The 27,096-nt window shown below is 44.8% G+C and overlaps 1 protein-coding gene across 6 annotated transcripts in view; it reads left to right on the top strand.

Annotated features, from left to right (window-relative positions):
* The first annotated feature begins 1,770 nt into the window (after positions 1 to 1,770).
* The window catches only part of ZNF18 (zinc finger protein 18), a 28,592-nt gene continuing 3,266 nt past the window's right edge, over positions 1,771 to 27,096 (top strand). The window contains exons 1-6 of one of the 6 annotated variants that reach the window (XM_047707133.1): positions 1,771 to 2,090; positions 15,168 to 15,671; positions 16,885 to 17,074; positions 17,512 to 17,603; positions 23,232 to 23,310; positions 24,424 to 24,531. In XM_047707133.1, coding sequence (XP_047563089.1) covers positions 15,285 to 15,671; positions 16,885 to 17,074; positions 17,512 to 17,603; positions 23,232 to 23,310; positions 24,424 to 24,531 — 856 coding nt within the window. In that variant the 5' untranslated portion in view covers positions 1,771 to 2,090; positions 15,168 to 15,284. The other 5 variants (XM_047707128.1, XM_047707130.1, XM_047707131.1 and 2 more) reach the window with 5 other exon arrangements.

The raw sequence follows: 27,096 nt of genomic DNA on the forward strand, positions 1-27,096 counted from the left end.
GAGAGAGCCTGAGCAGGGGTGAGGGTCAGGGGGAGAGGGAGAAGCAGACTCCCCACCGAGCAGGTAGCCTGTTGCAGGGCTTGAATCCAGGACCCTGAGATCATGACCTGAGCTGAAGGCAGATGCTGAACTGAATTAGTCACCTAGGAGCCCCTCAAGTTGCCAGTTTATAAGGAAATTATTAAGCTACCAAGTGTCACTTCCATGTCAGGAGCCATCTATCAAGGTTTGAGTTCTTACCCTGAGCTTCACCGTTCTGAGGACGGGCTTCAGGGCTCTGTGAACTCCCTGAATTTGTGTGAAAAATGTCGAAGATGTGTGTGTGTGATTTTTCCTTGGGAAAAGATTTATGGCCTCCATCAGATTCATGAACTATCTGTGGCCTGACTAAAGGTTTTGAATTGTTGTTATCTTCCTTGGATACCGATCAGCTAAAAGCTAAAATGTTGAAGACAGAAACTCATCATCTTCCTTTCCAAAGTCTCTTGACTTTCTTAGAAGGAAAGCCCTTTGTGTCAGAAGAAACAGCCACTGCAGGTATCTCCTTAAAATGTTCCTGATTTGGGTTGCCTGGGTGGCTCGTGGGTTAAGTCTCTGCCTTCTGCTCAGGCCCGGATTTCAGGGTCCTGGGATGAGCCCCACATTGGGCTCTCTGCTCAGCAGGGAGCCTGCTTCCCCTCTCTCTCTGCCTGCCTCTATTCCTTTTTGTGATCTCTGTCAAAATCTTTTTAAAAATTTAGTAAAATGGGGGCGCCTGGATGGCTCAGTGGGTTAAGCCGCTGCCTTCGGCTCAGGTCATGATCTCAGGGTCCAGGGATCGAGTCCCGCATCGGGCTCTCTGCTCAGCGGGGAGCCTGCTTCCCTCTCTCCCTGCCTGCCTCTCCGTCTACTTGTGATCTCTCTCTGTCAAATAAATAAATAAAATCTTAAAAAAAAAATTTAGTAAAATGTTCCCAATAAATTGACACCTTGTTGCTTCAGGAGCTCATAAAGTAGCATTGCTAGACGAGTTGACTTTAGAAATTTCCACTTGGGTTAAGCTGAAGTAGTTTTCACATGCTGGGTCTTGTTCAGGCCCTGGCACCTAGTCCAAGATGCTAAATCCCTTTTCCACTGGTTGGTTTTTCAGATATGTAAAGATATCACGATTCACCCTCCTCCCTCTTCCAAAGCCTTATTTCTTCAGAATGTCTTCAATTCCTCTAAACGTGGGCCAGGGCAGCTCATCATCCTGCAACCGTTCCTGAAGGCCACTCCAGTTTGACAATTGCCCAAAACTGAACCCTCATGCAATACACATAGGAGTCCGGGCTCGCAAATTTGGACCCGATTCTTTTAGCAACGCTGCTTTGTATCACGAAACGACTGCTGTGGCGGAGTGTTGCAGGGACGGGGAAGAGAGACAGAGGTGGAGATGGAGAGAGGGGGCGGTTTCAGAGAGAGGAGGCAAAACCACAGCGCTTCGTGACTTCTGGCCTGCGGGAAAGGGAAGGAGGAGGGGACCGAGGAGGATACATATGTTGAAGCAGAGTCCAGGGGAGGCATAAGGAGGGAGACAGACAGAAGGACGGATGGGAGGAGACAGGTTACCTAGGCCCTGGCCGAATTCCAACACGGGGAACTGGAGAGAGAGCGTCCAGGAGCTGGAGCAGCAGGACCGGGAGAGGTCGGGGTGAATCAAATGCCGCAGGGAGGCCGAAGGCGGGGTAAGGTGGGAATGGAGTGGGGGGGAGGGGCAGAGAGCAGAGGCCCCGCCTGAGCGGCTGGGCTCCTGGCAGAGTCGCAAAGATGTGGAGCCGGCACAGGGTCTGGGACAGACAAGGGAATTATCTTGGTGGACCGTGGAAACGCTTGGAGACCAGCGAGACAGCAAACGCACCAATTTGGAATGAATGACCCAAGCGCCGCAGAGGGCGACAGTGAGCGGCCTCGGAGCCCGGAGGACGCAGGAGGGGCGGGGCGACGCGGGCGACCAATCGGAGCCCGCGCCCCAGCACAGGGCCCGCCCCTCCGCGTCAACGCCGGCGCCGGCGGCGCGCGCAGTCGCCCGCCTCCCGGAAGTGCGCGGGGAGTCGGCGTCGCGGGCCGAGGTGAGCGCCCGCGGGCTGGGCGGGCCTGGCTGCGGCCACCCGGGGTCGGGCCTGGCGCCTCCTGTGTCGGCGCCGGGCTCGGTGGGGCCCCTGGGAGCGGCGGCTGCGCCGGCGGACGCGCGCCTGATGGTCTCGGAGGGCGCGGGGACGCGGCGGGTGCGGGGCAGGGGTAGCGGGGCCGAGGGGCTGTGGGGTAGAGGAGACGCCGCTGCCGCGAGCGGGCTCTAAGCGCCGGACTCCTCGGCCGCGCCCCTGGACCCGCACCGTAACCGGGCCGCTTCCTCTGCCTTCTCCCGGAGGCTGGAAGAGAGGGGCCCCGCGTAGGCCGATGCCCGGAGACTCTCTCTCTGGGTTGCTTTGGGCGTTGGGCAGCGAGAGTGGAGGATACCTGGGTGGGGAGCGCTGCCTCGGCCTCCGGGACGCCACATTCCAGTAGCTCTCCAGCCTCAGGGCGTTTGTGAAAGCCCCCAAACCCCCCCCCCCCCCTCAAGTCCCCCAGCGTTGGCAGCTCTCCTGCCCAAAACACAGGCCTTGCCCGGAGCTTCGTGGGTTCCAAGTCGGCCGCCCCTTGTGAGCCTCCAGAGGTTCCTAATCAGTCAACTCTGATACTTGCCTTGCAGGGGGGTTGTGAGGATTAGAAATGGCATGAACAGGGCCTAATAAGGAGCTGATACATAGTGTTGGGGAAAAAATGACTCGTATGCTCGTTAAATACGGCGAGGCAGCGTGTTTATTCGGGGGGGGGGGGGGCTACTGCAATGCGGTTTTGCAGGGCAGAGAGCAACCGGGCTGCGCCCTGCAACAAGGAGGAATGGAGAATTAAACAGCCAAGGAGCCCGGTGCGGGGGCGGGAGGGAGGGGTCCGTGGATGGAAAATGACTTAAGAGGAAGCATCCGGGGCAAAGGGAACTCTGGCTGACACCGACTTGACTGGAGTTTTGCAGAAGACAGGGCTGGTGATAGGGAATTTGTTCAGGTGTCGGGGCTGATCAGACACCATGATTGATGTAGAATTTGACCAGCTATCGGAGATGAGGGACTTTCCCTCTAAACAGGACTCAGCAAGGTTCTTGCTAAAACGGGACTGAAAAGGTCAAGGACAGACCTGAAAGGCCAGGCCTTGTCAAAAAGAGGACTCCCTTGACTTGACTGAAGTTTGCTTCAGGAAAGAGTGTTTGTCAGTATTAGGTACACAGCAAAGGGCTACTTGTATGCATAGGTATCGTAAGCATACTTGCCTAAGGGTACATTTTAAGTTCACGCTGATTTGTTACAGTTTGAATAACAACTATACATGTGGGATTGCTTGAAATATTTTTCATAACAGGAGCAGATACTCATGAAGTCATTGGAATAGAAACGGTACCCTCTATAAGCTGGAATAATTGAGGCATTTTTCTTAGCATTTTTTTAAGGATATAATTACTAAAATCAGATTTAAATATTTTATAAGTTTTATAATTTTCCCTAAATGTTATCTGAACTGCTATCTTCATTCAGGAAGCAAATAAATTTGAATGAGTCCACCCATCAGTCTCTTGCCATCTGAAATCTTTCTACTTGTTATTTGAAACTCGGGAGCCAAATAGCTTTAGATAATGAAGGATGCTTGTATATTTATTCAGTATTTAGTTAATATTTATGTGTTTATTTGTTAGATTTTTATCCTAGAGCATGAGTGGGAGGGGTAAGAGAGAGAGAACCCTAAGAAGACCCCACAGTGGTTGGAGCCAGAAGCAGGGCTTGATCCCAGGACCCCAAGATCTTGACCTGAGCGGAAACCAAGAGTAGGCTGCCCAATCAACTTTGCCACCCAGGCACCCCATTTATTTATTTATTTTAAGTAGACCCCATGCCCAGCAATGCGGGGCTTGAATTCACAATCCTGAGATCAAGAGTGGGACACTTGACTGACTGAATCACCCAGGTGCCCCTTATTTAGTATTTTAACATATTTATTCAAAACTGCATTTTTTCTCTAGAGCTTTAGCGGTTACATATACACTTTGATACCATGTTTTCACTATCATTCAATATGAAAACATTTTAATTTTCGTGGTGCCTGGGTGGCTCAGTCAGTTAAGTGTCTGCCTTCTGCTCAGGTTGGGATCCTGGGGTCTGGGGATGGAGCTCCAAGTCTGGCTTCTTGCTGGTGGTAGGTAGGGGGGTTGCAGGGGGTGGCCTGCTTCTCCCCCTCTCTTTGCATATCCCCCTGTTCCTCACCTTGTTTGTGCGCCTTCTCTCTCTTTCTCTGTCAAATAAATAAAAATCTTTAAAAAAGAAAAGAAAACATTTTAATGTCCATTGTGATTTTTTTCCTTTGGCCATAGGTTATATTAGTTATTTAATAATTTCTGTATGTTGGCATTTTCTAGGTATCTTTTTGTTACTGGTTTCTAATTTCATTGCACTGTGGTACAATTGAGATTCCAGTTTTTTCTTCTTTATGCATGTGGTCTGCTTCAGCGAATGTTTCATATGAACTTGAAATGAATCTGTTCTGCAGTTGTCGAGTCTAAATGTCCATTAGATTGCATTGGTTTGTAATACTCAGATTTTCTGTAGCCTTACTGATTTTTTTTTTGGGGGGGGGGGGCTCTTCTCGTTCTATCAGCTATGAGGATTTGTCCCTTTAGACCTGATATTAGGTGCATATACATTTAGGGTTTTGGGCTCTAAATGATTGGACTTATTTATCATAATGATATGTTCCTCTTTTTCTTTTTTTCTTGAAGTCTCTTGGTCAGATACTAATATAACCATACCAGCTTTTGTGTGCTTGCTGTTTGCATAGGATGTCTTTTCCCCCATTGTTTTATTTCCAACTTTTATGTCTTTATGTGTTAAATATCTCTATTGTAGGCACTCTGTGGTTAGGTCTTACTTTTCTAAATCTGGCAATCTCCTAATTCAGATGTTTAGTCCATTTACATTTAATGTGATTACTGATATGGTTGTGTGTTAGTGGACCATATTGTCTTTTTTTCCAGTTGATCTTTCTGGTTTTTATTCTCCTGATCTTACTGTATTCCGAGATAGTGGTTTTTTTTTTTTTTTTTTTTTTTTTTTTAGGATTCCTTTATTGGTTTTTTAAGCTGTACTTATTTGTATAATATTTTTAACAGCTACCAGTATGTATCTTTATCAGAGTTTAACATATTAGAATTTAATATTTATACCACTTTATCCTAAACAATTTACATTTTTCATTCCTGCCTCTTATTTAACACCTTTACACTTCCAGTTTGTCACCTGACATTTAGGTGTCACTTCCCACTTCCTATTCCTTCCTCATTTAACAACTCATAATTGTAATTACCTGATTGATTCCATTTACTCACTCCTTTGTGCTGTTTTCATATCTTTTACTTCTACTTATGTTCTATGTACACGCTGTTGTTATTTTTGTTTTTAATAGTCAGTTGCCTTTTAAGGGAGTTAGAAGAAGTAAAACCATAGTATTTTTATATTTATACACCATATATTTACCATTTTTGGAGATCTTCATATCTTTTTGTAGATCTGAGTTTCTTTTCAACTGGATAGATGTCCTTTAACATTTCTTATAGTACAGATCACTGTTGAGGGGTGCCTGAGTGGCTCACTCAGTGAAGCGCCAGTCTTCAGCTCAGGTCATGATCTTGGGGTCCTGGGATCGAGCCCCAAGTTGGCCTTCCTGCTCAGTGGGGGGTCTACTTCTCCCTCTCTCCATGTGCACCCCTCTCCCCATGCTCGCTCTCTTTCAAATGAATAAATGAAATCTTTAAAAAAAAATCACTGGCGAAAAATTCTCCTAGCTTATTTATCTGAAAAAACTTTTTTAAAAAATTAAAATGCAGTTAATATACAACGTTCTATTCGTTCCAAGTTTACAACATACTGATTCGACAATTCTGTACATTACTCCGTGCTCACCACAATAACTGTCTTCACCATACAATGTTATAACATTATTTATATTTTCTATGGTATGTTTTTCATCTGTGATTTGTTTGTATATACTGTATAACTTGTTATAACTGAAAGTTTGTATCTCTTAATCCTCTTTATTTATTTTGCTCATAACCCCCATCCCCCTCCCCTTTGGCAAACATTTATATTTAAGAGTGTGGCTTTTGTTGTTTATTCATGGTTTTTTTTTTTTTTAATATTCTACAAATAAGTGAAATCATAAGGTATTTTTCTGTCTCTGTCAGACTTATTTCACTTAGCCTAGTGTCCTCTGGGCCCATCCATGTTGTCACAAATGGTTAAGATTTCATTCTTTTCTATGCCTGAGTAATATTTCATCGAATATGTACACGGTGTCTTTATCCATTCATCTATCAATGGTCACTTGGTTTGCTTCCATATCTTGGCTGTTGTAAATGCTGCAGTAAACATAGGGGTGCATTTATCTTTTTGAATTAGCGTTTTTGTTTTCTTTGTAGAAATACCAGTAGTGAAATTACTGGCTCAAACGGTATTTCTACCACTTTTTAAAAATTTTTTTAAATTTTAAGTTTTAATTTTTAAAAGATTTTATTTATTCATTTGAGAGAGAGCGAGCGAGAGAGAACACAAGAGATCACAAGCCAGGGGAAGGGGTAGAAGGAGAGGGAGAAGCAGACTCCTTGCTGGGCAGGGAGCCTGACACGGGGCTTGTTCCCAGGACCCTGGAATTGTGACCTGAGCCGAAGGCAGACTTAACTGACTGAGCCATCCAGGTGCCCCAGTATTTCTACTTCTTAATTTTTTCTGTTTTCCACAATGGTTGCACCATTTTACATTCCCACCAACAGTGCACAAGGGTGCCCTTCTCTCTACACCCTTGCCAACACTTGTTATTTCTTGTGTTTTTGATATTAACCATTGTGAGGTATCATTGTGGTTTTGATTTGCATTTTCCTGGTGATTAATAATGTTGAACATCTCTTCTGTATCTCTTGGCCATCTGTAGGTCTTTGGAAAATTTTCTGTTCAGGTTCTCTGACCATTTTTTAATTGAATTGTTTGCTTTTTTGGTGTTGAGTTGTAGAAGTTCTTTGTATATTTGGATAGTAATCCCTTATTGGTTATATCACTTGTGCATTTCTTTTTCCATTCACTAAGTTGCCTTTTTGTTTTGTGGATGGTTTCCTTTGCTGCGCAAAAGCTTTTTATTTTGGGGTAGTCCCAGTGGCTTATTTTTGGTTTTGTTTCCCTTGCCTGAGAAGACATACCTATAAATACATTGCTAAGGGCAGTGCCCCAAGATTTTACTGCCTGTGTTTTCATTTAGGAGTCTTATGGTTTTGGGTCTCACTTTTAGGTCTTTAATCTATTTTCAATTAAATTTTGTGTATATTGTAAGAAAGTGGTCCAGTTTTGGGCGCCTGGGTGGCTCAGTTGGTTAAGCGTCTGCCTTTGGCTCTGGTCATGATCCCAGGGTCCTGGGATGGAGCCCTGCATCTGGCTGCTCACCAAGGAGTCTGTTTCTCTCTCTCTCTGCCCCTCTCCCCTGCTCATGCTCTCTCTCTCTCTCTCTCTCAGATAAATGAGATCTTAAAAAAAAAATGTGGTCCAGTTTCCTTCTTTTCTCAGCACCATATATTGAAAAGACGCTTTTCCCCATTGTATATTCTTGCCTCTTTTGTTGTAGATTAATTGACCATATGGCTGTGGGTTTATTTCTAGGCTCTCTGTCCTGTTCTGATGATCCATGTGTCTGTTTTTATGCCAGTACCATACTTTCTTAATTGCCATAGTTTTATAGTTTATCTTGAAATCCTGGAGCAGAGATACCTTTGCTTTGTTCTTTCTCAAGACTGCTTTAACTATTGTCTTTTGTGGTTCCATACAAATTTTAGGATTATTTTAGTTCTGTGGAAAATGCTATTGGTATATTGATAAATCCCTATCAGGATTGCATTGAATCTGTAGGTTGCTTTGTGTAGTCTGGCCTTTTTAAACATATTAATTCTTTCAGTCCATAAGTATGCTGTATCTTTCCATTTCTTGTGTTGTCTTCAGTTTCTTTCAACAATGTCTTATAGTGTTTTTTTTTTTTAAGATTTTATTTATTTATTTGACAGAGATCACAAGTGGGCAGAGAGGCAGGCAGAGAGAGGGGGAAGTAGGCTCCCTGCTGAGCAGAGAGCCCGATGTGGGGCTTGATCCCAGGACCCTGAGATCATGACCTGAGCTGAAGGCAGAGGCTTATCCCACTGAGCCACCCAGGCACCCCTGTCTTTTATAGTTTCCAGAGTGTAAGTCTTTCACCTCCTTGGTTAAAGTTATTCCTAGCTATTTTATTTTTTTATGTGCAATTGTAAATGGGATTGTTTTCTTAATTTCTCTTTCTGCTATTTCATTATTAGTGTATGGAAACACAATGGTTTTCTGTATGTTAATTTTGTATCCTGAAACTTTCCTAAATTCATTTTTCAGTTCTGATAGTTTTTTTGATGGAGACTTTAGGGCTTTTTATGTATATTGTTATGTTATCTGCAGGTAGTGACAGTTTTATTTCTTCCTTCCCAGTTTGAATGCTTTTTTTTTTATTTTAAGATTTTATTTATTTATTTGACAGAGAGAGATCATAAGCAGGCAGAGAGAGAGAGAGAGAGAGAGAGAGATTGGAGGAGGAAGCAGGCTCCCTGCCGAGCCGAGAGCCCAATGCGGGACTCGATCCGAGGATCCTGAGATCATGACCTGAGCCGAAGGCAGAGGCTTAACCCACTGAGCAACCCAGGTGTCCTTGAATGCTTTTTATTCCTTTTTCTTGTCTGATTGGTACAGCTAAGATTTCCAGTACGATGTTGAATAAAAGGGGTGAGTGAACATCCTTGTCTTATTCCTGATCTTAGAGGAAAAGCTTTTAGTTTTTCTCCACTGAGTATGATGTTGATGCAGGCTTTTAATATATGTCTTTTTTTTTTTTAAAGGTATGTGCCCTCTAAGTCCACTTTGTTGAGAGTTTTTATCATGAATATATGTATTTTGTCAAATGCTTTTTCTGCATCTATTGAGATGATCATATGGATTTTTTTCCCCTTGTTAAATGTGATGTGTTACAATGTTTTATGAATATTGAACCACTTGATTGAAGTGAATGATTTTTTAATGTATTGTTGAATTTGGTTTGCAAATGTTTTGTTGAGGTTTTTTACATCTATGTTCATGAGAGATAATGACCTGTAGTTTTCTTTTTTTGTAGTGTCTCTGTCTGATTTTGGTATTAGGATAGTGCTGGCCTTGTAGAATTAATGAAAGTTTTCCTTGTTTCCATGTTTTGGAATAGTTTGAGAAGAATAGTTATCAACTCTACTTTTTTTTTTTGAAGATTTTATTTATTTATTTATTTATTTGACAGACAGAGATCACAAGTAGGCAGAGAGGCAAGGCAGAGAGAGAGGAGGAAGCAGGCTCCCCACGGAGCAGAGAGCCAGATGCGGGGTTCGATCCCAGGACCCTGGGATCATGACCTGAGCTGAAGGCAGAGGCTTTAACCCACTGAGCCACCCAGGCACCCCTCAACTCTACTTTTAATGTTTGCTAGAATTTGCCTGTGAAGCCATTTCGTCCTGGACTTTTGTTTGTTGGCAGTGTTTTGATTACTAATTCATTTTCATTACTAGTAACTGGTTCATTCAAATTTCCTAGTTTTGAATTAGTTTTGGAAGGTTATATGTTTGTAGAACTTATCCATTTTTTTTTCTGCGTTGTCCAGTTTGTTGGTATATACTGTTTCATAATATTCTGCAGTAATCTTTTGTGTTTCTGTGAATTCAGTTGTTACTTTTTTCCTTTCATTTCTAATTTTACTTATTTGAGCCCCCCCTTTCTTGTTTATGAATCTGGCTAGAGGTTTATCAATTTTTAAAAAATATTTATTTATTTTACAGAGAGCATGCACAAGTGCTAGTGGGAGGAGGGACAGAGGGAGATAATCTCTAATAAACTCCCTGTGAGTGTAGAGCTCAACGCCGGGCTTGATCTCAGAACCCATGAGTTCATGACCTGAACCAAAACCAACAGTTGGATGTGTAACTGACTGAGCCACAGAAGCACCCCAAGGTTTATTAATTTTGTTGATTTTTTTCAAAGGATCAACTCCTGATTTCATTGATGTGTACTATTGTTTGTTTGTTTATTTCTGATCTAACCTTTATCATTTCCTTTCTTCTACTGGTGTTTGATTTTGTTTATTCTTTTTCTAGCTCCTTTAGGTGTGAGGTTAGGTTGAGATTTTTTTCTTGTAGGTAGGACTGTGTTGCTGTAAATTCCTTCTTAAGAACTGCTTTTGCTGGGTGCCTGGGTGGCTCAGTGGGTTAAGCCGCTGCCTTCGGCTCAGGTCATGATCTCAGGGTCCTGGGATCGAGTCCCGCATCGGGCTCTCTGCTCAGCGGGGAGCCTGCTTCCCTCTCTCTCTCTCTGCCTGCCTCTCTGTCTACTTGTGATCTCTGTCAAATAAATAAATAAAATCTTTAAAAAAAAAAAAAAGAACTGCTTTTGCTGCATCCCGAAGATTTTGGTCCACTGTATTTTCATTTTCATTTGTCTCCATGTATTTTTTTTTTCTCTTTGATTTCTTGGTTGACCTGTTGGTTGTTTAATATCATGTTGTTTAGGCTCCGTGTGTTTGTGTTCTCTTTGGGTTTTTTCTTTTTTCTTTTTTTTTTAAAGTTTTTATTTTATTTATTTGACGGAGACACAGTGAGAGAGGGAACAGAAGCAGGGGAAGTAGGAGAGGGAGAAGCAGGCTTCCTGCTGAGCAGGGACCGTGATGCGGTGCTCCATCCCAGAACTCTGGGATCATGACCTGAGCTGAAGACAGACGTTTAATGACTGAGCCACCCAGGCACTTCTGGATTTTTTTCTTGTAATTGATTTCTAGTTTCATACTGTTGTGGTTGGAGAAGATGCAGGATATGATAACAGTCTTTTAAATTTATTGAGACTTGTTTTGTAGCCTAACATGTGATATGTCCTGGAGAATGATCCAGGTACTCTTGAAAAGAATGTATCCTGCTGTTTCTGAATGGAATGTTCTGGAATGTTCTGTATTAATCTCTTAGTTCTGTCTGGTCTAGTATGTTGTTCAAAGCCAGTTTCTTTGTTGATTTTCTGGATGATGTCTCCATTGATGTAAATAGGGTGTTAAAGTCCCTTATTATTGTGGCATGACTGTCAGTTTCTTCCTTTATATCTGTTAATATTTGCTTTATGTATTTATCTCCTGTGTTGGGCATATGAATATTCACAGTTGTTACGTTCTCTTCTTGTATTGATCCCTTTATCATTATATAGTGCCCTTCTCTGTCTTTTTGTTACAGTCTTTGTTTTAAAGTCTATTTTATCTGATATAATTATTGCTACCCTGGCTTTTTTTTTTTTTTTTTAAGATTTTATTTATTAGAGAGAGCGTGCGCACGTGTGCAAGCATGATCAGGGGGGAGGGGCAGAGGGAGAGGGAGAAGCAGACTCCCCGCTGAGCAGGGAGCCGGAAGCAGAATTCGATCCCAGGACGCTGGGATTGTAACCCGAACTGAAGGCAGATACTTAACTTACTGAGACACCCAGGTGCCCTACCCTGGCTTTTTTTTTTTTTTTTTTTCCTTCACTCTATTTACATGGTATATGTTTTTTTATCCCTTCACTTTCAGTCTGTATGTGTCTTTAGGTCTGAAGTGACCTCTTATAGGCAGCATATTGGTAAGTTTTTTTTTTTTTTAAAGAATTTATTTATTTACTTGACACAGAGAGAGACAGCAAGGGAGGGAACACAAGCAGGGGGAGTGGGAGCGGGAGAAGCAGGCCTCCCGCAGAGCAAGGATCCCAGGACTCTGGGATCATGACCGGAGCTGAAGGCAGATACTTAACCACTGAGCCACCCAGGTGCCCCATTAAATTTTTCTTCATTCAGTTACCTTATGTCTTTTGATTGGAACATTTAGACCATTTAAAGGCATAGTTGATAGTTATGTATTTGTTGCTATTTTGTTATTTTCTTATTATTTTGTAGTTCTCTTCCTCTCTTCCCTTTTGGTTTGATAGCTTTCTTTAGTGTTTGCTTGGATTCCTGTCTCTTTATTTTTTGTGTATCTATTACAGGTTTTTGATTTGTGGTAACTACTTGTTTTATTTGTAATGTGTATAGCAGTCTCTGTTTAGTTGATGGTTGCTTAAGTTTGAAGATCATAAGTAGGCAGAGAGGCAGGTAGAGAGGGGGAAGCAGGCTCCCTGCTGAGCAGAGAGCCCGATGTGGGTCCCGATGCGGGGCTCGATCCCAGGACCCCAAGATCATGACCTGAACCAAAGGCAGAAGCTTAACTCATTGAGCCACCCAGGTGCCCCTGAACACTTTTTTTTTTTTTTTTTTTTTTTTTAGAGTAGACTCCACACCCAGCATGGGGTCCAGCACAGGGCTGGAACTCAAGACCTTGACCTGAGATCAAGAGTCTGATGCTTAACTGACTGAGCCACCCAGATGCCCCAATTTTGAACACATTCTAAAAGCGGATGTCTTTATTTTAATTCTGATTTTTGAAAGATGTTTTTACTGGGTCTAGAAATCCAGGTTGATGGTTCTTTTTCTAGAATTTGCATTTGGTTCTTTTTGTAATTTCTATTTCTCTGTACAAAGTCCCTATCTCTTCTCTCATTATGACTATATTTTTCTTGCAGTCCTTGGACCATCTTTGGGTTGGCTTCTCTTTCATATTTTCCCTTTTCTTAAAAAAATTTTATTTATTTATTTATTTGACAGAGAGGGAGCATGCGCATGAGTAGGGGGAGTGGCAGGCAGAGGGAGAGGGAGAAGCAGGCTCGCTGCAGAGCAGGGAGAGCCCGATGTGGGTCCTGATCCCAGGGTCCTGGGATCAGGACCTGAACTGAAGGCAGTTGCTTAACGAACTGAGCCACCCAGGTGCTCTTTTCATGTTTTTAAATGTCCTATAATTTTGAGTTACATCTTGATATTGTGGGTGGCACATTGTAGATGCTAAGGGTTCTGTTACCTTCCTCTGAAGAGTATTGAGTTTTGTTCTAGCAGGCAGTTGAGCTACTCACTGATCACCTTTGACTCGAATTAACTTGTTTTTTTTTTTTTTTTAAGATTTTATTTATTTATTTGAGACAGAGAGAGGATGAGTGCATAAGCAGGGTAGCAGCAGAGGGAGAGGGAGAAGCAGGCTTTCCACTGAGCAGGGAGCAGGATGTGGGGCCCGATCCCAGGACGCCAGGGTCATGACCTGAGCTGAAGGCAGACGCCCAATTGACTGAGCCACCCAGGCGCCCTGAATTAGCTTGGTTTCATACCTTGTTAGGACAGATCTCTGGAAAGCCCACAGTGGATCCTGAGACCTTCTGACTTGATCACACTAGACCAGTAGACTGGGTTTCCGCTGCGGATCTATTTTGAGGCTTGGCTTTAGGCTCTACTAGGGCAGGTTTAGAGTAGGTCTTATTCTAGGATATGGTCTGTACTCCTAACATGCCGCCTTTCTGGTATCTCAAGATGCTTTGGGTATTAGTGAGGCCTGTCCATTCTCAGTGGTCAAAACTGATACCTCTCATTACTGACTGGCATTTTGTATTTCTTTTGCTCCTAACCCTGTAGCAACAGCTCTCTGTTAAACCTCGCATAGAGAGGGAGCAGCAGCTTTATTTATTTATTTACCATGTATTTATTTATTTTAGAGAGAGAGTGTGGAAGCGAGTCGGGGGTGGAGGACAGAGGGAGAAGGAGAGAGAGAATCCCAAGCAGATTCCATCCTGAGCACAGAACCTGACTCGGGGCTCGATCTCGTGACCCTGAGATCATGACCTGAGCTGAAACCAGGAGTTATATGCTTAACCACGGAGCCACCCAGGTGCCCCAGAAAAAGCAGTTTTTATTTTTATTTTTATTATTTTTTAAAATTTAATTTCAGTTAATGAACATCTAGTGTATTATTAGATTCAGAGATATAGTTTAGTAATTCCTCAGTTGTATATAATACCCAGTGCTTACATCACGTCACCCAGTTACCCCATCCCCCCAGGCCCCAGAAAGCAACTTTTAAAAAGCTGGAGTGTTATGCTGATCTCTGATTAAGCCGGAGAGATGAAGTGATTGGGTGTGTTTGCGTGTTCGTTTTGTTTTTATTGTTGCGGTTAGCGTTATGGAGAAATGATGACCCGTAGCTCTTTAATACATGCCAGGGCTGACCCAATGAGCCAACATTAGGATCTTATGCAAGAAAGTTAACTCGAAATAGTACCTGATTCTTTAAACATTTCTGAATACTAACTGTGTCATTGAATATTTCTCTCGTCACTCTCTTAGTTACTGTCTTCTGCATTTTTATATCAGTCGCCCTAAAGGAGTGCTCATTTAGTTCAAGGCCAAAGGAATGTTTTTGAGGTAGTCATTGTTTGTTCTAAGTCTCCTTTAAGCCCAGGTTTGAAAATTTCAGCTCTGACAGGTTTTCCTAAATTCCCAAAGAGTCGGGTTTTCCAGGTGGCACTCAAAAGAGGTCACCTAGAGGGGCGCCTGGGTGGCTCAGTGGGTTAAGCCGCTGCCTTCGGCTCGGGTCATGATCCCAGGTCCTGGGTTCGAGCCCCACATCGGGCTTTCTGCTTGGCAGGGAGCCTGCTTCCTCCTCTCTCTCTGCCTGCCTCTCTGCTTACTTGTGATTTCTCTCTGTCAAATAAATAAATAAAATCTTTAAAAAAAAAAAAAAAAGAGGTCACCTAGAAATTTCATTGCATCTTTTGGGGGAAAAATCACTTTGTTTTCTTCAGCTTCCTATTTATTATGGAAGCATCAGATTATTTCAACATTAGCCTTTATTTCTAGGGCTTTGATGTCTTCGTTTAGCTTTACTTTGTAGTCTGCAGACGTAGCTATGCAGATAAGGAAGGGTGCAGAAGAGCCGTTGGCTTGGAAACCTCTAGTGAAAATGGTTCACATGGTGCATTTCAGTTTTCTACCTGGTTTGCACGTTTGAGGACTGGGAGGGAACGCTGTCAAATGCTCAGGCTGGTGATGCCAGGTTAGAGAGTATTAACGATTTGCTTGGTGGGGCATGTGCCTTCTTTCTCACCGATCATATATCCCTCTCCTCTGCCCAGCCCTGGCTCTCACTCCCTCTCTAGCGACCCTTTGAGAGCCTCAGTGAAGACCCCGTCGTCCCGGCGACAGCTCCGCCTGGAAGACACTTCATCTCAGAGGACTTGCCAAGCCAGAGGATGCCCGTGGAGCTGGGGCAGGCCCTGGTCCTGCCGCCGCCCCTGGCGAAGGCCGAGGACGCCCCGTTCTCTGGACCAGCTGCTGGCCCTCGAGGGGAGCTCTCTAACCCCGAGACAGCTCGTCAGCTCTTCAGGCAGTTCCGTTACCAGGTGATGTCTGGGCCCCACGAGACGCTGAGACAGCTGCGGAAGCTCTGTTTCCAGTGGTTGCAGCCAGAGGTTCACACGAAGGAGCAGATCCTAGAGATCCTCATGTTGGAGCAGTTCCTGACCATCCTGCCCGGGGAGATCCAGATGTGGGTGCGGAAACAGCGCCCCGGCAGTGGGGAGGAGGCGGTGACCCTTGTGGAGAGCTTGAAGGGAGACCCGCAGAGACTGTGGCAGTGGGTAAGCAGAGGGTGGGAGCTGCCAGGGACACACAGGGCTCCTCTGGGGCCCATATTGGGTGTGTTGTCCTGTTTCTGATCCTCAGCTGTGGGGGTTGTTTTCCGCACTAACAACCAGTTCTCCAGTTCGCCGATGCCAGCGAGGTGTCTTACGGTTCAGTTAGATCTGACACTGATACTCGCGGGTGGGCAGACCCAATGGGATAAGGGTCGGTCTCACCAGTCTGCTCCCACTTCAGACACCAAGCGCGAGTCAGCCAGGCCGGCTGTATTTAGACTGATGGCCTGTAGGTGTGGAGGTTCCCACCACCCCCTCCTCGGGTTTGTTAATTTTCCAGCATGACTCCGAGGAGGAGGTTTCCCTGGCATCTCTGGGCCATCCTCCCAGCCCTTCTGTGTGGCCAGCTTAGGAGCTCCCTGAACTCCATCGTTCAGGGGATTTGGGGGAGCTTTCCTTGCTTAGGCATGATAATCATTGGCCGCTGGTGATTGGACATCTCCAGCCTGTCTCTCTTTCTCGGGGGCAGAGGGTTGGGGCTGTGGGTTCAGTCCTCTGATCACCTGGTTGGTTCCTGTGGTAACCAGCCTCCATCCTGAGGCTGTCTGGGGGCCCACCAAGTGTCAACTTCTTAGCATAAACTCAGGAATGGTTGAAAGGGGCTCATGATGAATAACAAAGGTTGCTCCTATCACTCCTGTCGTTTCGGCAGTTCCAAGAGTTTTAGGAACTCTGCCAGGAACCTGGGACAAAGACGAAATACATATTTCTTACTATACCACATCAGTATATCCCCATATCTCCCCTAATTCTAAGACTCTGAATGAACACTTTCTCGTCCTTAAAAATAGAAGATAAAGTCTCTTGTCCCATTCCATCTTAATACAGAAGTGTTCGAGAAGTTGTTCAAAGGATACTTGAGTTTTTATTGGTGGAGACTATCCAATAGAAGCACATCACTACTGGCACGTTCAGGGTCTCCCAGGCCCAATTCAGGCCTCAGCTCTTGGCCCCTCGCAGGATGTTTTCCTCACAGGTTCCTACTGGTCTAGACAGAGAAGTTGGTTTTCTCTTCCCCTACTCCATGTCCCAAATGAGTGCCTTATTATCTGTTATAGAGCTTTAGCTTTGTTTCTTTGTTTCTAGAGTTTCTTTGTTTCTTTCTGAGAACCCCTCAGTCTAGATCTTTCAGTAATTGGTAATATGTGGTCTCTAGATCAGCATCCAGGTTCTAGGACAGGAAATCTTGTCAGAGAAGATGGAATCTGCAAGCTGCCAGGTGGGGGAAGTGGAGTGCCATCTTGAAATGGGGCCTCAGGAGCTGGGAGTTCAGGACTCACCCTGCAGGCCTCTGGAGCCTCCAAGCCAGACCGTGAAAGAGGAGTCTGACATGGAACAAGAATTAGGTGAGAAGCAGTTTAGTTACTCGTGGTGTTGTGTGATGCTTTCTTGGGGAGTTTTGGGGATTGTGGTTAGTGGGCCTCAGAGTGAGTTGAAAATGAGGGGCTGCTCAGATGAGGGTATCTCTGGAAAGTTTGGAACAGGGTAGATCTACTGAATCACTCTGATTTGGAGATTCAGTCTGTGAATCTCCTTTTTGACTGGGCCAGACCATTTGAATGTTGGTTCTGAGGAAAGGGGAAGGAAGGAAGGGGAAAATACGGGTGAGGCTGCTTGCAAGGTTGTGGGGAGTCGGAGTTTGTTAGGGAGGTAAACATGAGTCTTGACATCATGGATGGTGGGACATGCATTAGTTCTCATTTGTGACAGTTTTTAATCCATGCCCTCCAGGGAGCAGATTGCAATGACATCTGATCTTCAAACTTTCTGTTCCTCCCTTCAGCAATGACTGCTGCTCCATGTCCCGCCCCACCAGAGGAAAGGCTTGTCAGAGACCAGGACTTCGGAGCCTCCTTTCTCCAAGCAGCACCTCCGGTGAGCTGGCTTCCCTGCCTCTCTCACCCCAGAGCTGGGCTTGAGGGTGTCAGCAGTCAGGAGGGTGGAAAGGGGACACGTTCTCAGAAGCGGAGGGGAAAGGACAACAAGAATGATACACATGGAATGAAACCCATGTGTCTCAGAATTTCCCTCGAGGCAGAATGTTTAGCAATTATCTTGATAGTGGAATCTGGGTCCTGGAAGAAGTGGCTCTCTTGTTTCTCCCTTTTCCTATTCCTTGGGTTATGCTGAGAAAAGGCTCTGCTTCATATCCTGGTCTAGGCCTTGCCCATAGGAGTCAGTCTGAGATTTTGAATGCTTCTATCTAATGTGGGACAGGTGGCCTCCCCCAGCTTTACGGAGGCGTAATTGACAAACAGCAAACTGCAGTTACTTCAGGTGTATAGTTTGGTAAGTTTTTGACACGTACACACACATGTGAAACCATGACCACAGTCAGGATGATAAACAGACTTGTTATGCCCAAAGGTTTCCTTTTGCCCTTTTGCAATCCGTCCCTCCTGTTCCCCACACTCCCCCAGTCCTGAGATCCTGAGGCCACCACTGAGCTGCTTTCTGTCACCATACGTTAGTTGGGATTTTCTAGAATTGTATGTCAAATGGAATCATGCCATCTGGACTCTTGCCTTTGTTTTTTTTGCGTGTAGGTTTTCTTCTTTTAATATTTTTTCAGTGGTTTTTAACAGTTGGACTATGATGGACCTGGGAGTCATTTTCTTCATGTCTCTTATAGTTGGGATTCTTTGGAAAATTTGGATCTGTGGATTTATAGTTTACAACAAATTTGGAAAAATTTTGGCCAGTATTTCTTCAACTGTTTTGTGTCTCCCTTCCTTCTCCACTTCTTTGTAGACTTTGAGAATAACACCACATGGGTTGTATAGAATGACAACGTGACATATGTTAGATCTCTTGAGGTTGTCCCAGAGCTTACTGATGCTCTTCTCTCTCTTTAAAAAAATCTTTTATTTTGGATAGTTTCTGTTTATGTGTCTTCAGGTTCACCAGTCCTCTCTTCCAAAGTCTAATCCACTGTTAATTCCATCCTGTGTAGTTTTCATCTCTAGAAGTTTGAATTGCGGCTTCATTATATTTTTCATGTCTGTACTTAACATGTTGGGTCTTTCCTACACCGCCCTGAACATGTAGGATGTGGCTCTGCCATCTGTGTTAATGTCCTTGTCTACTACTCTATCACCTGTGTCATTTCTGAGTCACTTCTGATGGATCGATTCATCTCATTTTGAGGTGTTTTCCTCTCCTTTGTGTGCCCAGCAACCTTTGACTGGATGTCGGACATGGTGAATTTTACCTTGCTGGGTGCTGGGTGTTTTGACATTCCTCTAAATGTTGTTGAATTTTGCTCTGGCATATGGTTGAGTTACTTGGACGTAATTTGTATTATGGCACCAGAGAAGTCTTTAGTCTGGGCTTATACTTTTCCCACTACCGGCAGTACCTTTTCATGTATTTTTCCCGATGCTGCCTGATGTACAAGGTTTCCACTCTGGCTGGTAGAAAATAACTGTTTCCAGCACCATCTAGGCTCTGTTTCCTCTGCTTCTTTTGGGGGATCTTTTCCAGACTTGTGGGGGCTCTGTGTGCATCTCTGGAGCTCGCTCTCTTTTCAGCTTCCCACTCTGGTCTTTTGTCTTGGTAACTATAACTGCCCTCACCACCCCAAATTCTGAGCTCCTTCTGCCAGCTCAAGGGGGAGGAGGCTGTCTGCCTCTACCTGGCCCCACCACCTCTGCTTCCTGGGCTGCTCTCTCCAGGCAGCAAGTTTGGCCAATGCAGGGCTCCCTCCCCTCATTCACTTCCTCACTTTTAGGGATCTCTGCTCTGCTCTGCCTGGCACATGATGTCTGTGAACCATTGTGTCGCACACTGTGTCCTCTTTTCAGTTGTTGCTGGCGGGAAGGTAAATCCGGCCTCTGTTACTCCATCTTGGCTGTGAGCAAGTTTGGGAACAGGTTTATTTTGAACACGTAGTTAAATTAACAACTCAGAAAAGTTGGTTCGATTAAAAATAAGGCTTTTCTGGAACCTGTACATCTTGATCAAAGCATTGTTTCAGACCATGAGGGAACCCTTCTTGGACTTGCCTCTGGGGTACTTGGAGCGAAGGTCAAGGTAGGGAAGCCAGTAGGTGGTGCTTGGTGTGATGCTCAGGCCAGGCATGAGCCTCAGCCTTCGCAGGCTCGGAGATACAGAAACCAGAAGATCTGCTTCACACAGTTTACCCTGGGGAGAGGCCCAGACCTATTTAGTGACTCAGGGATACTTGTCTTCCTACTTTCCAGAGACCTAGAAAGCAAATTTTTAGGCAGGAGGTTTCATATTGACAACGATTTGGGTATTCTGTTAGACATTTCAAGCAGACATGGAGGATTATTATTGCTTCTGTAGTAAGTACAGAGTATCTGTATGAAAGGTCTGTAACAATTTCTTAACATACTTGAACCGGTAGAGTTAAGCATTAACAATACATAAGGTAACAACATGAACCATGACTTGGTTTGGATAGCTCAAATCCAAAGACTAAAAATGTTCAGCAACACCGTGTGTGTGTGTGTGTGTGTATGTGTATGTATATTTCCCTACATTGCAGATAACTGATAGCACTCAGCCCAAACAAAAGTCACTCTTGTCCAATCCCAGCATCCCTGCTCCAACCTCTAACTTCTAACAAAACTCCTAACAAAAGCCATTTGCATCAGAAGGACCTTGATATTTAATGGATATTTTGAGAAGGGAGGGAGATATTAAAATGGATGTAATCACTCCCTCTGCTGTCTTTTACAGGTTGGGAGCTTCGTGAGTAATGCCAGAATAATGAGGTAGCCTGCCTGCACGGTCGTCCTTCGTTGTTAGGCACCGTGACTGAGTTAGAGCCTCATACAGGTTCAGTCCTGTGTTTTCCGGCTTCAGGAAAGGAGCCCTGTGCGGAGAACTCTGCGCAAGTCCGTTGTGCAGTGTCTCCTGGGCCCACAAGGTGGTGCTGTCTCCACACAGAAAGATTACATTTGATAAGCGTCACCATTCTGTCCTTCTGGAGTAGGAACTGAGATTTTTAATTTTCTCTTTTTATAAAAATGAGGAAGAGGCAAGACGGGTGCAGGTGTGTCTTGCCTGTTACAGTCAGGGTTTGCTTCACTCATCCCCAGCGTCTTGGCAATTTCTTGAGTGAGTGTGTGGCTTCACGTGGGGATACGCTGTTTAGAGCCCTCCTGAAGCATCTTTTCTGAATTTTGGATGAGCTGATTGTGGCTCTTGGGGATTTTGGGGGCCGCACTCTCTGTTGACTTGTACTCTCCTTGGGGGCTCCCATTCTGGTGCCCATAGAACCGACCATGTGTCCAGCAGGCCGGGCAGCCGAGCAGTCACACCCATGCTTTGTGAGCTCGTTACTCTCTCTGCGGCCACCAGAGCAAGGGTCTGTGTCTTCTGATAGAGAAGATTGAAGGGACCCCTGTTCAGCAAACTGGTTATTTGCTCAAGCTGACTCTTTTCAGCAGGTTGTTAAGGTAGCTTCACTCACAGATTAAGAAAATAAGCTCACAACTCGATGAATTCCTTTATATTTTTATTATTAAAATTCAAATTAAAAGTGTGGTTATAGGGACACCTGGATGGCTCAGTCCGTTAAGTGGCTGCTTTTGGCTCAGGTCATGATCTGGGAGTCCTGGGATCGAGGCCCGCATTGGGCTCTTTGCGCAGCGGGGAACCTGCTTCTCCCTCTGCCTGCTGCTCCCCCTGCTTGTGCTGTCTCTCTCTGACAAATAAATAAATAAAATCTTTAGGAAAATGTGGTTATAATTAATCCTTAAGTATATGGTAAAATATATTAGTCACTTTTCACTTAACAACAACAACAACCACATTTTATTTATTTTAGAGAAAGCTAGAGTATGAGCAGGGGAGGAATGGGGGAAAGAATCTTAGCAGAGCCCCACACGGGCCCGATCTCAGACCCTGAGATTGTGACCTGAGCTGAAATCAAGAGTCGGACACTTAACCAACTGAGCCACCCAGGAGCCCCCACTTTTCACATTTTTACCTTAAAAAAAGAAAAAAAAATGATCCAACTCATCTTTTGCTTTTTAAAATTTTCACTTAGTATCTGCTCATTGCAGACTTTTGGTATCTTCGTTCTTTTTCAGGTCTTCGCTTCCTTTTTGTGTGCTGTGGGGCAGGCTTGATTTAAGACAGAATGGCTTCCCTGAGTATATCTGTTTGTAGGAGGATCTCATTTTCTTATTCGTCCTCCTCATTTTTGCCCCCCGTCGCTAGCAGTTTGTGATAATAATGGATGGCTATCGGCTTTGAGGTTCCTGAAAGCGTACAGGACCCCTTAATTCTCAAACCCTTGGTGGAGAGTCTGGGAGTCCAAGTATCCCATAGACCACATGTAAGATAATAACGGTAATAAATGTATCACTTCCTGAGGAGTTACTTGCTGAGGGCTTTGTTTCTCCCGGACAACATAGATGGAGTGCCCTCTCTGCCCTGGGCGTTGTTGTGGGGACAGAGAAGGCACAGTAGCTCATATAGCTCATGTGCTAGAAGGGGCAGGTCTTAGAGACTTGTGTGTGCATGTGTGTGTACACACACAGATGTGTAAGCATTCGACAAACAGCTGAATGCTGTGAATGAAGACTACAACATGCTGTGAAAACAAGTGATGCCTTACTTGTTAGCTTTTGCGTTTCATGCTCTAATCAAGTAAGGATGGGAACTCAAAGGTTATGTGGCTTAGGCTCACACAGGAAGCCCCTGTGTCTGAATCCAAGGGCTGTGCTGTTCATGAATCCCACCTGTGTATAGACCGAGTCTCTAACAGTCAGCTCCTTGGGGGCAAGATTGGAATTTGAATTCACAGGAGATCCCAGTTAGGCAGAGTTCCCAGTTTTGAGCCCCTGCTCTCCAGTTTCCTAGGCAAAGAAGGGCATGCTTTGGGGATAATTGGGGCGCATCTTGTTCCAGAGAACCCATCGTTTTTCCACCAAGTGGGAGGAAAACTGGTCTAATGTTAGACCTTAAACTCAGAACCTTTGGAGGGTTTCCACGCGTGCATGGAGGCAGTGTCCGTCTCTGCCTGGAATCCACTGATCTGTGTCCCAGAGACAATGCAGTTGATGTTCTCATGGGCTTTTGCCACCTTTTTGCTGATTTGTGCTTGCATTTCCAACACATTCCCTTTTAATTTCTTTTCCCTCTTGAATGTCCAGATTTTAATGAAATGTTGGGACTCTCAGGCTCCTACCATTCAAAGACCTCTATAATAAGCACTGAGTTAAATGAAAAAACTAAAGGCCAGTGTAGAAAAGGCCTGTGCCTTCTCTCTATGCCCTTTAGTCTTAAATATGTGCAACTGGAAAAAAAAAAAATCCAGAACCTTAAAACCTGTTTTCTAACCAGGGCAAGAAATAGTGATGTGGAGACTGTAGGTTTTTTGCCCTTGGCCTCTTTGGTGAGCCACCTCCCACCATCCTTAGCTCTTTGGATGGGCCGCTAGGGCACGGTCCTGTTTTCCTCGAGGTGGGGAAGGCTGGTTCACAGACCTGCAGTGAAGTCATGGCATTGTGTGCTTTCTAGGAGCAGTGGAGGCACTTGGATTCCTCACAGAAGGAGCAGTACTGGGATCTCATGCTGGAGACCTACGGAAAGATGGTGTCCGGAGGTGAGGGCATGTGCTAGTCTGACGGGAGGAGGTGTGAAACATTTCCCGTGTCTCCTTAGAGACAACCACTTCACTTCACGTTCCCTGGGGAGGGGAGGGCATGAGGTGTACATCTGGGAACTGGAGATAGCACTTTATCTTTTTTTTTAAATTAATTTTATTTATTTATTTGAGAGAGAGAGAGAGAGAGAATGAGAGAGAGCATGACAGGAGAGCGAGCGGTCAGAGGGAGAAGCAGACTCTCTGCCGAGCGGAGAGCCCGACTTGGGACTCGATCCCGGGACTGACCAGGATCATTACCTGGAGCCAAACGCAGTTGCTTAGCCAACTGAGCCACCCAGGTGCCCCTGGAGACAGAAGTTTAGTGAGAGTTTCCTTGTACTGAAAGGATTCCGTCTGCTTGGAACTGTCACGGCTGCATTCCATCGTAACTCCCGAAATCTATGAGATAGGTGATGGTCTCCCCATGTTGGAGATGACCATGGCTGAGTGTCAGATCAAGCCACATGCTCACTGTTAACGTAGCTTGCGAGTGCTGAGTTATGACAGAACTCCGCGTGGCTGACAGAGTCCACGCTCTGTGCCACTACACTGCACTGTCCCACCAACCATTGGCGGGGCCCAGTCACGAGCCTGGCACCTGCCAGGTGGTGTGGAAGACCTGCTGGTCACCTGTCCACACTCTTCTTTTTTGTGACCTTCACCATATATCTTGGTCATGTTGTGAGTTACTGGTGTCTTAGAAGCTCCCAATAGCCCTCTAAGATCTATCTTTCTTTCTTCCATTTTTTTTTTTTTTTTTTAAAGATTTTATATACTTGAGATGGGGAGAGGGAGAGAGAGCATGAGCAGGGGGCTGGGGAGAAGCAGACTCCCCATTGAGCAGGGAGCCTGATAAGGGCCTCGATCCTGGGACCCCGAGACCATGATCTGAGCCAAAGGTAGATGCCTAACCAACTGAGCCACCCAGGCGCCCCTTGACATAAGTTTTTTGAGTGGTCTCCAGATCCTTCATGTTTCTCTTTCACGGTCAGGTTGTACCTTTGAAGGACACAGCTTGGTCCCCAGTTCTCCCCATTCATCTAGGCTTCCTGTTATCTCTCTGTGTGCCAGGCATTTCCAATTCCAAGTCTGATCTGACTAATTCAACCGAGTATGGGGAAGAGCTAGCAGGGCTGCACCTCCATGTTGGCGAGAAGATCCCAAGACCACCCTGCGTTGGTAAGTGATCTTTCATTTCTGACCTGTCATTAAATCAGAAGTGGTGGGGGAGGTACTAGGACCTAATGTCTATGAGCTTGTCTGTAACTAGCCGTGATCCGGTCAGCCCGGTGTGAGTGCTGAGGTTGGGTCTCCTCGTTTCTGGTATGGGGCTGTTGATGCGTTTATATGTGAGCATGGAACAGAGACCACACATAGACCTGCTGCCTTCCGTCTTGTGTGCCATGACGGCTTGCTTTCTCAGAGAGAGTAAGATTAGGACAGATGGAGACCAATACAATAGGAGTCGAATTCCATTGCAAAAAGGTGACATAACAGCAGTCCCTTCCTGACTCCTTTGTTTTTCTTCTCTCTTTCTTTCTTCTGGTTCTAGCAAAATGAGTGCTAATTAAGATAAAACAGAAAAACATGTTTAACTAATCGCCAAGCATCTAACTTTCACTAAACAGCAGCAACGACAAGCACTTTTTATAAATCGTGTATTTTAAGACTAGAGAGGGAGAGATACATGACCTTGTTCTGTTGTAATTTAGCAATCACCCTTTGTTTGCTGCACTCTATTTCAAACATTGCAGTCACTAACACCTACCTGTCATGCATACCCACGCAACCCCCACCCAGTACCCTTCTCCATAGACAAGAGATCCCAGAACTGTGCAGGAAGAAAAGGACGAGGGATGCCCAATTATATGACAAGTCATTCTTTCTCCTCAGTGGGATTGAATTAATTATTTTCCTTTGCTAACGTGCTACAGAGACAGCAAGCATCAAATGAAACATACGATTTTAATTCTGACTGATATGTTTATCATAAGACCATTTCACAAGGATTCCTCTGGAGCGGTATTTTTCAGACTGCGTTTAATGACCAATCAGCATAGTATAAAATCATCTTCTAGGTTGCAACTAGCATTTAAAAATTGCAATGATAAGACTGAGTAGAAAATATCAGAATGCAGACAGAAAATATCAAATGTTAGGGTAGGTGGCATTTCAGGAAATTTTTGTTCCAAATATGGGTGTGCATTTTGTATCTCAATATTTCTTATTTTTTCTCTTATCTCATATTTCTTACTGTGGGTAGGAGACAAGAAGTGTTTGAAAACAGTGCTTTAGAGGTTGTTGCAGTAGGATTTTTGCCTTATTTTTTCTTTTTAAAGATTTTTAAGAATTTATTCATGAGAGACAGGGAGACAGAGGCAGAGGGAAAAGCAGGCTTCCCGCTGAGCAGAGAGCCCAGTGTGGGGCTCGAATCCAGGACCCTGGGATCATGACCTGAGCCGAAGGCAGAAGCTCAACCGACTGAGCCACCCAGGCACCCCGGATTTTTGTTTTCATAGATTCTATTTTCCGGAGCAGTTTCAGATTCATAGTGCAGTTAAACAGAAGGGACAGAGATTTCCCAAATGCTCCTGGCAGGGGGATTTTATTTGTGATACGTAGTGATATACATGATGATATATTTGTGATTTATAGCTTACATTTCCCCGCTTACTCTTTTTTTTCCCCTCCTCCTTCAACCCACCTGCTGACCTGGTCCCATTAGATCTTACCTTGAAAGAGACTGCGGAGCCTCTATAAAACTAGTCTGCATTACTTAAAAGGGTAAAGAAATGCCGTTGTCTGAAGGAGAGGCTATGTGGGAAGAGAGGCCAGGGAGGTAGGCACGTGCAGGCTGGCCTGGAAGGAGTGCTTGAGGAGCCCTGCGGAAAGTCGGTGCCGGAGCCAGGGGTGCAGGGACGGGCCCCGGACTAGTGTGGGAACAAGTGACAGGACCAGAGAGGGCTGGCCCCATCTAAAAGACAAAACAGTTAGCCATTCTACCAGATCTGGACTCACACCGAGGGGGCAAAAGTCTCGGGAGAGAGCGTGTGCTGTTTGTTTGACCATATGGGGGAATAGCTCCTAGTTAAAGCAGGCCAGCAGGGGAGTAAACCTCAGAAAGCCCTGTACTCGCCTCCTGTCAAAATCCCGAGGGACTTACCCCATCCCCCAAACAAAATTACTTGGGAAAATGAATCTCCAGTAGTTATCTGGGAGAATGCTGCAAGAATATGCAAAAGTCTTGGAAGAAGAATGTTTCATCGGCATTAGGTCTCTAAATATTAAGAGTGTCAGTTTCACTTGGCTGGCTCAGCAGTGGAGCTTGTGACCCCACCCCGGGGCCATGAGTTTGAGCTCCACATTGGAAAGAATCCGTCATTTTAGAAAGGTGAAGTCATTAAAATGAGGGGATATATAAAAATAGCCTCCCAGACTGATGGAACAGAAAAGGGAGCCTCGGAAGGGACACGGGTCTATATGGGGGTTTAGCGTGTGGCGGAGGAAGAGGGAGCATGGGTCCATGGGGGGAGGGGTTCTTCATCAATCGGTTTAAATTTGAGGAAAAAGATATAAAATGTGAAAATTATAATAGGAAAGGATGTAGATGACTGTTTGTCTCACATCTGGAGCGGCGAAGATTTTATCAGTATAAAAGCCACGGAAGAAAACAGTTAAGGAAAAGTGATAAGAGTTGAGTATATTGAAAAATAAAACCACGCCACAACTTACCCATATACATAA

The sequence above is a fragment of the Lutra lutra genome, chromosome 16 (genome assembly GCF_902655055.1).
Source record: "Lutra lutra chromosome 16, mLutLut1.2, whole genome shotgun sequence".
Classification (NCBI taxonomy): Eukaryota; Metazoa; Chordata; class Mammalia; order Carnivora; family Mustelidae; genus Lutra; species Lutra lutra.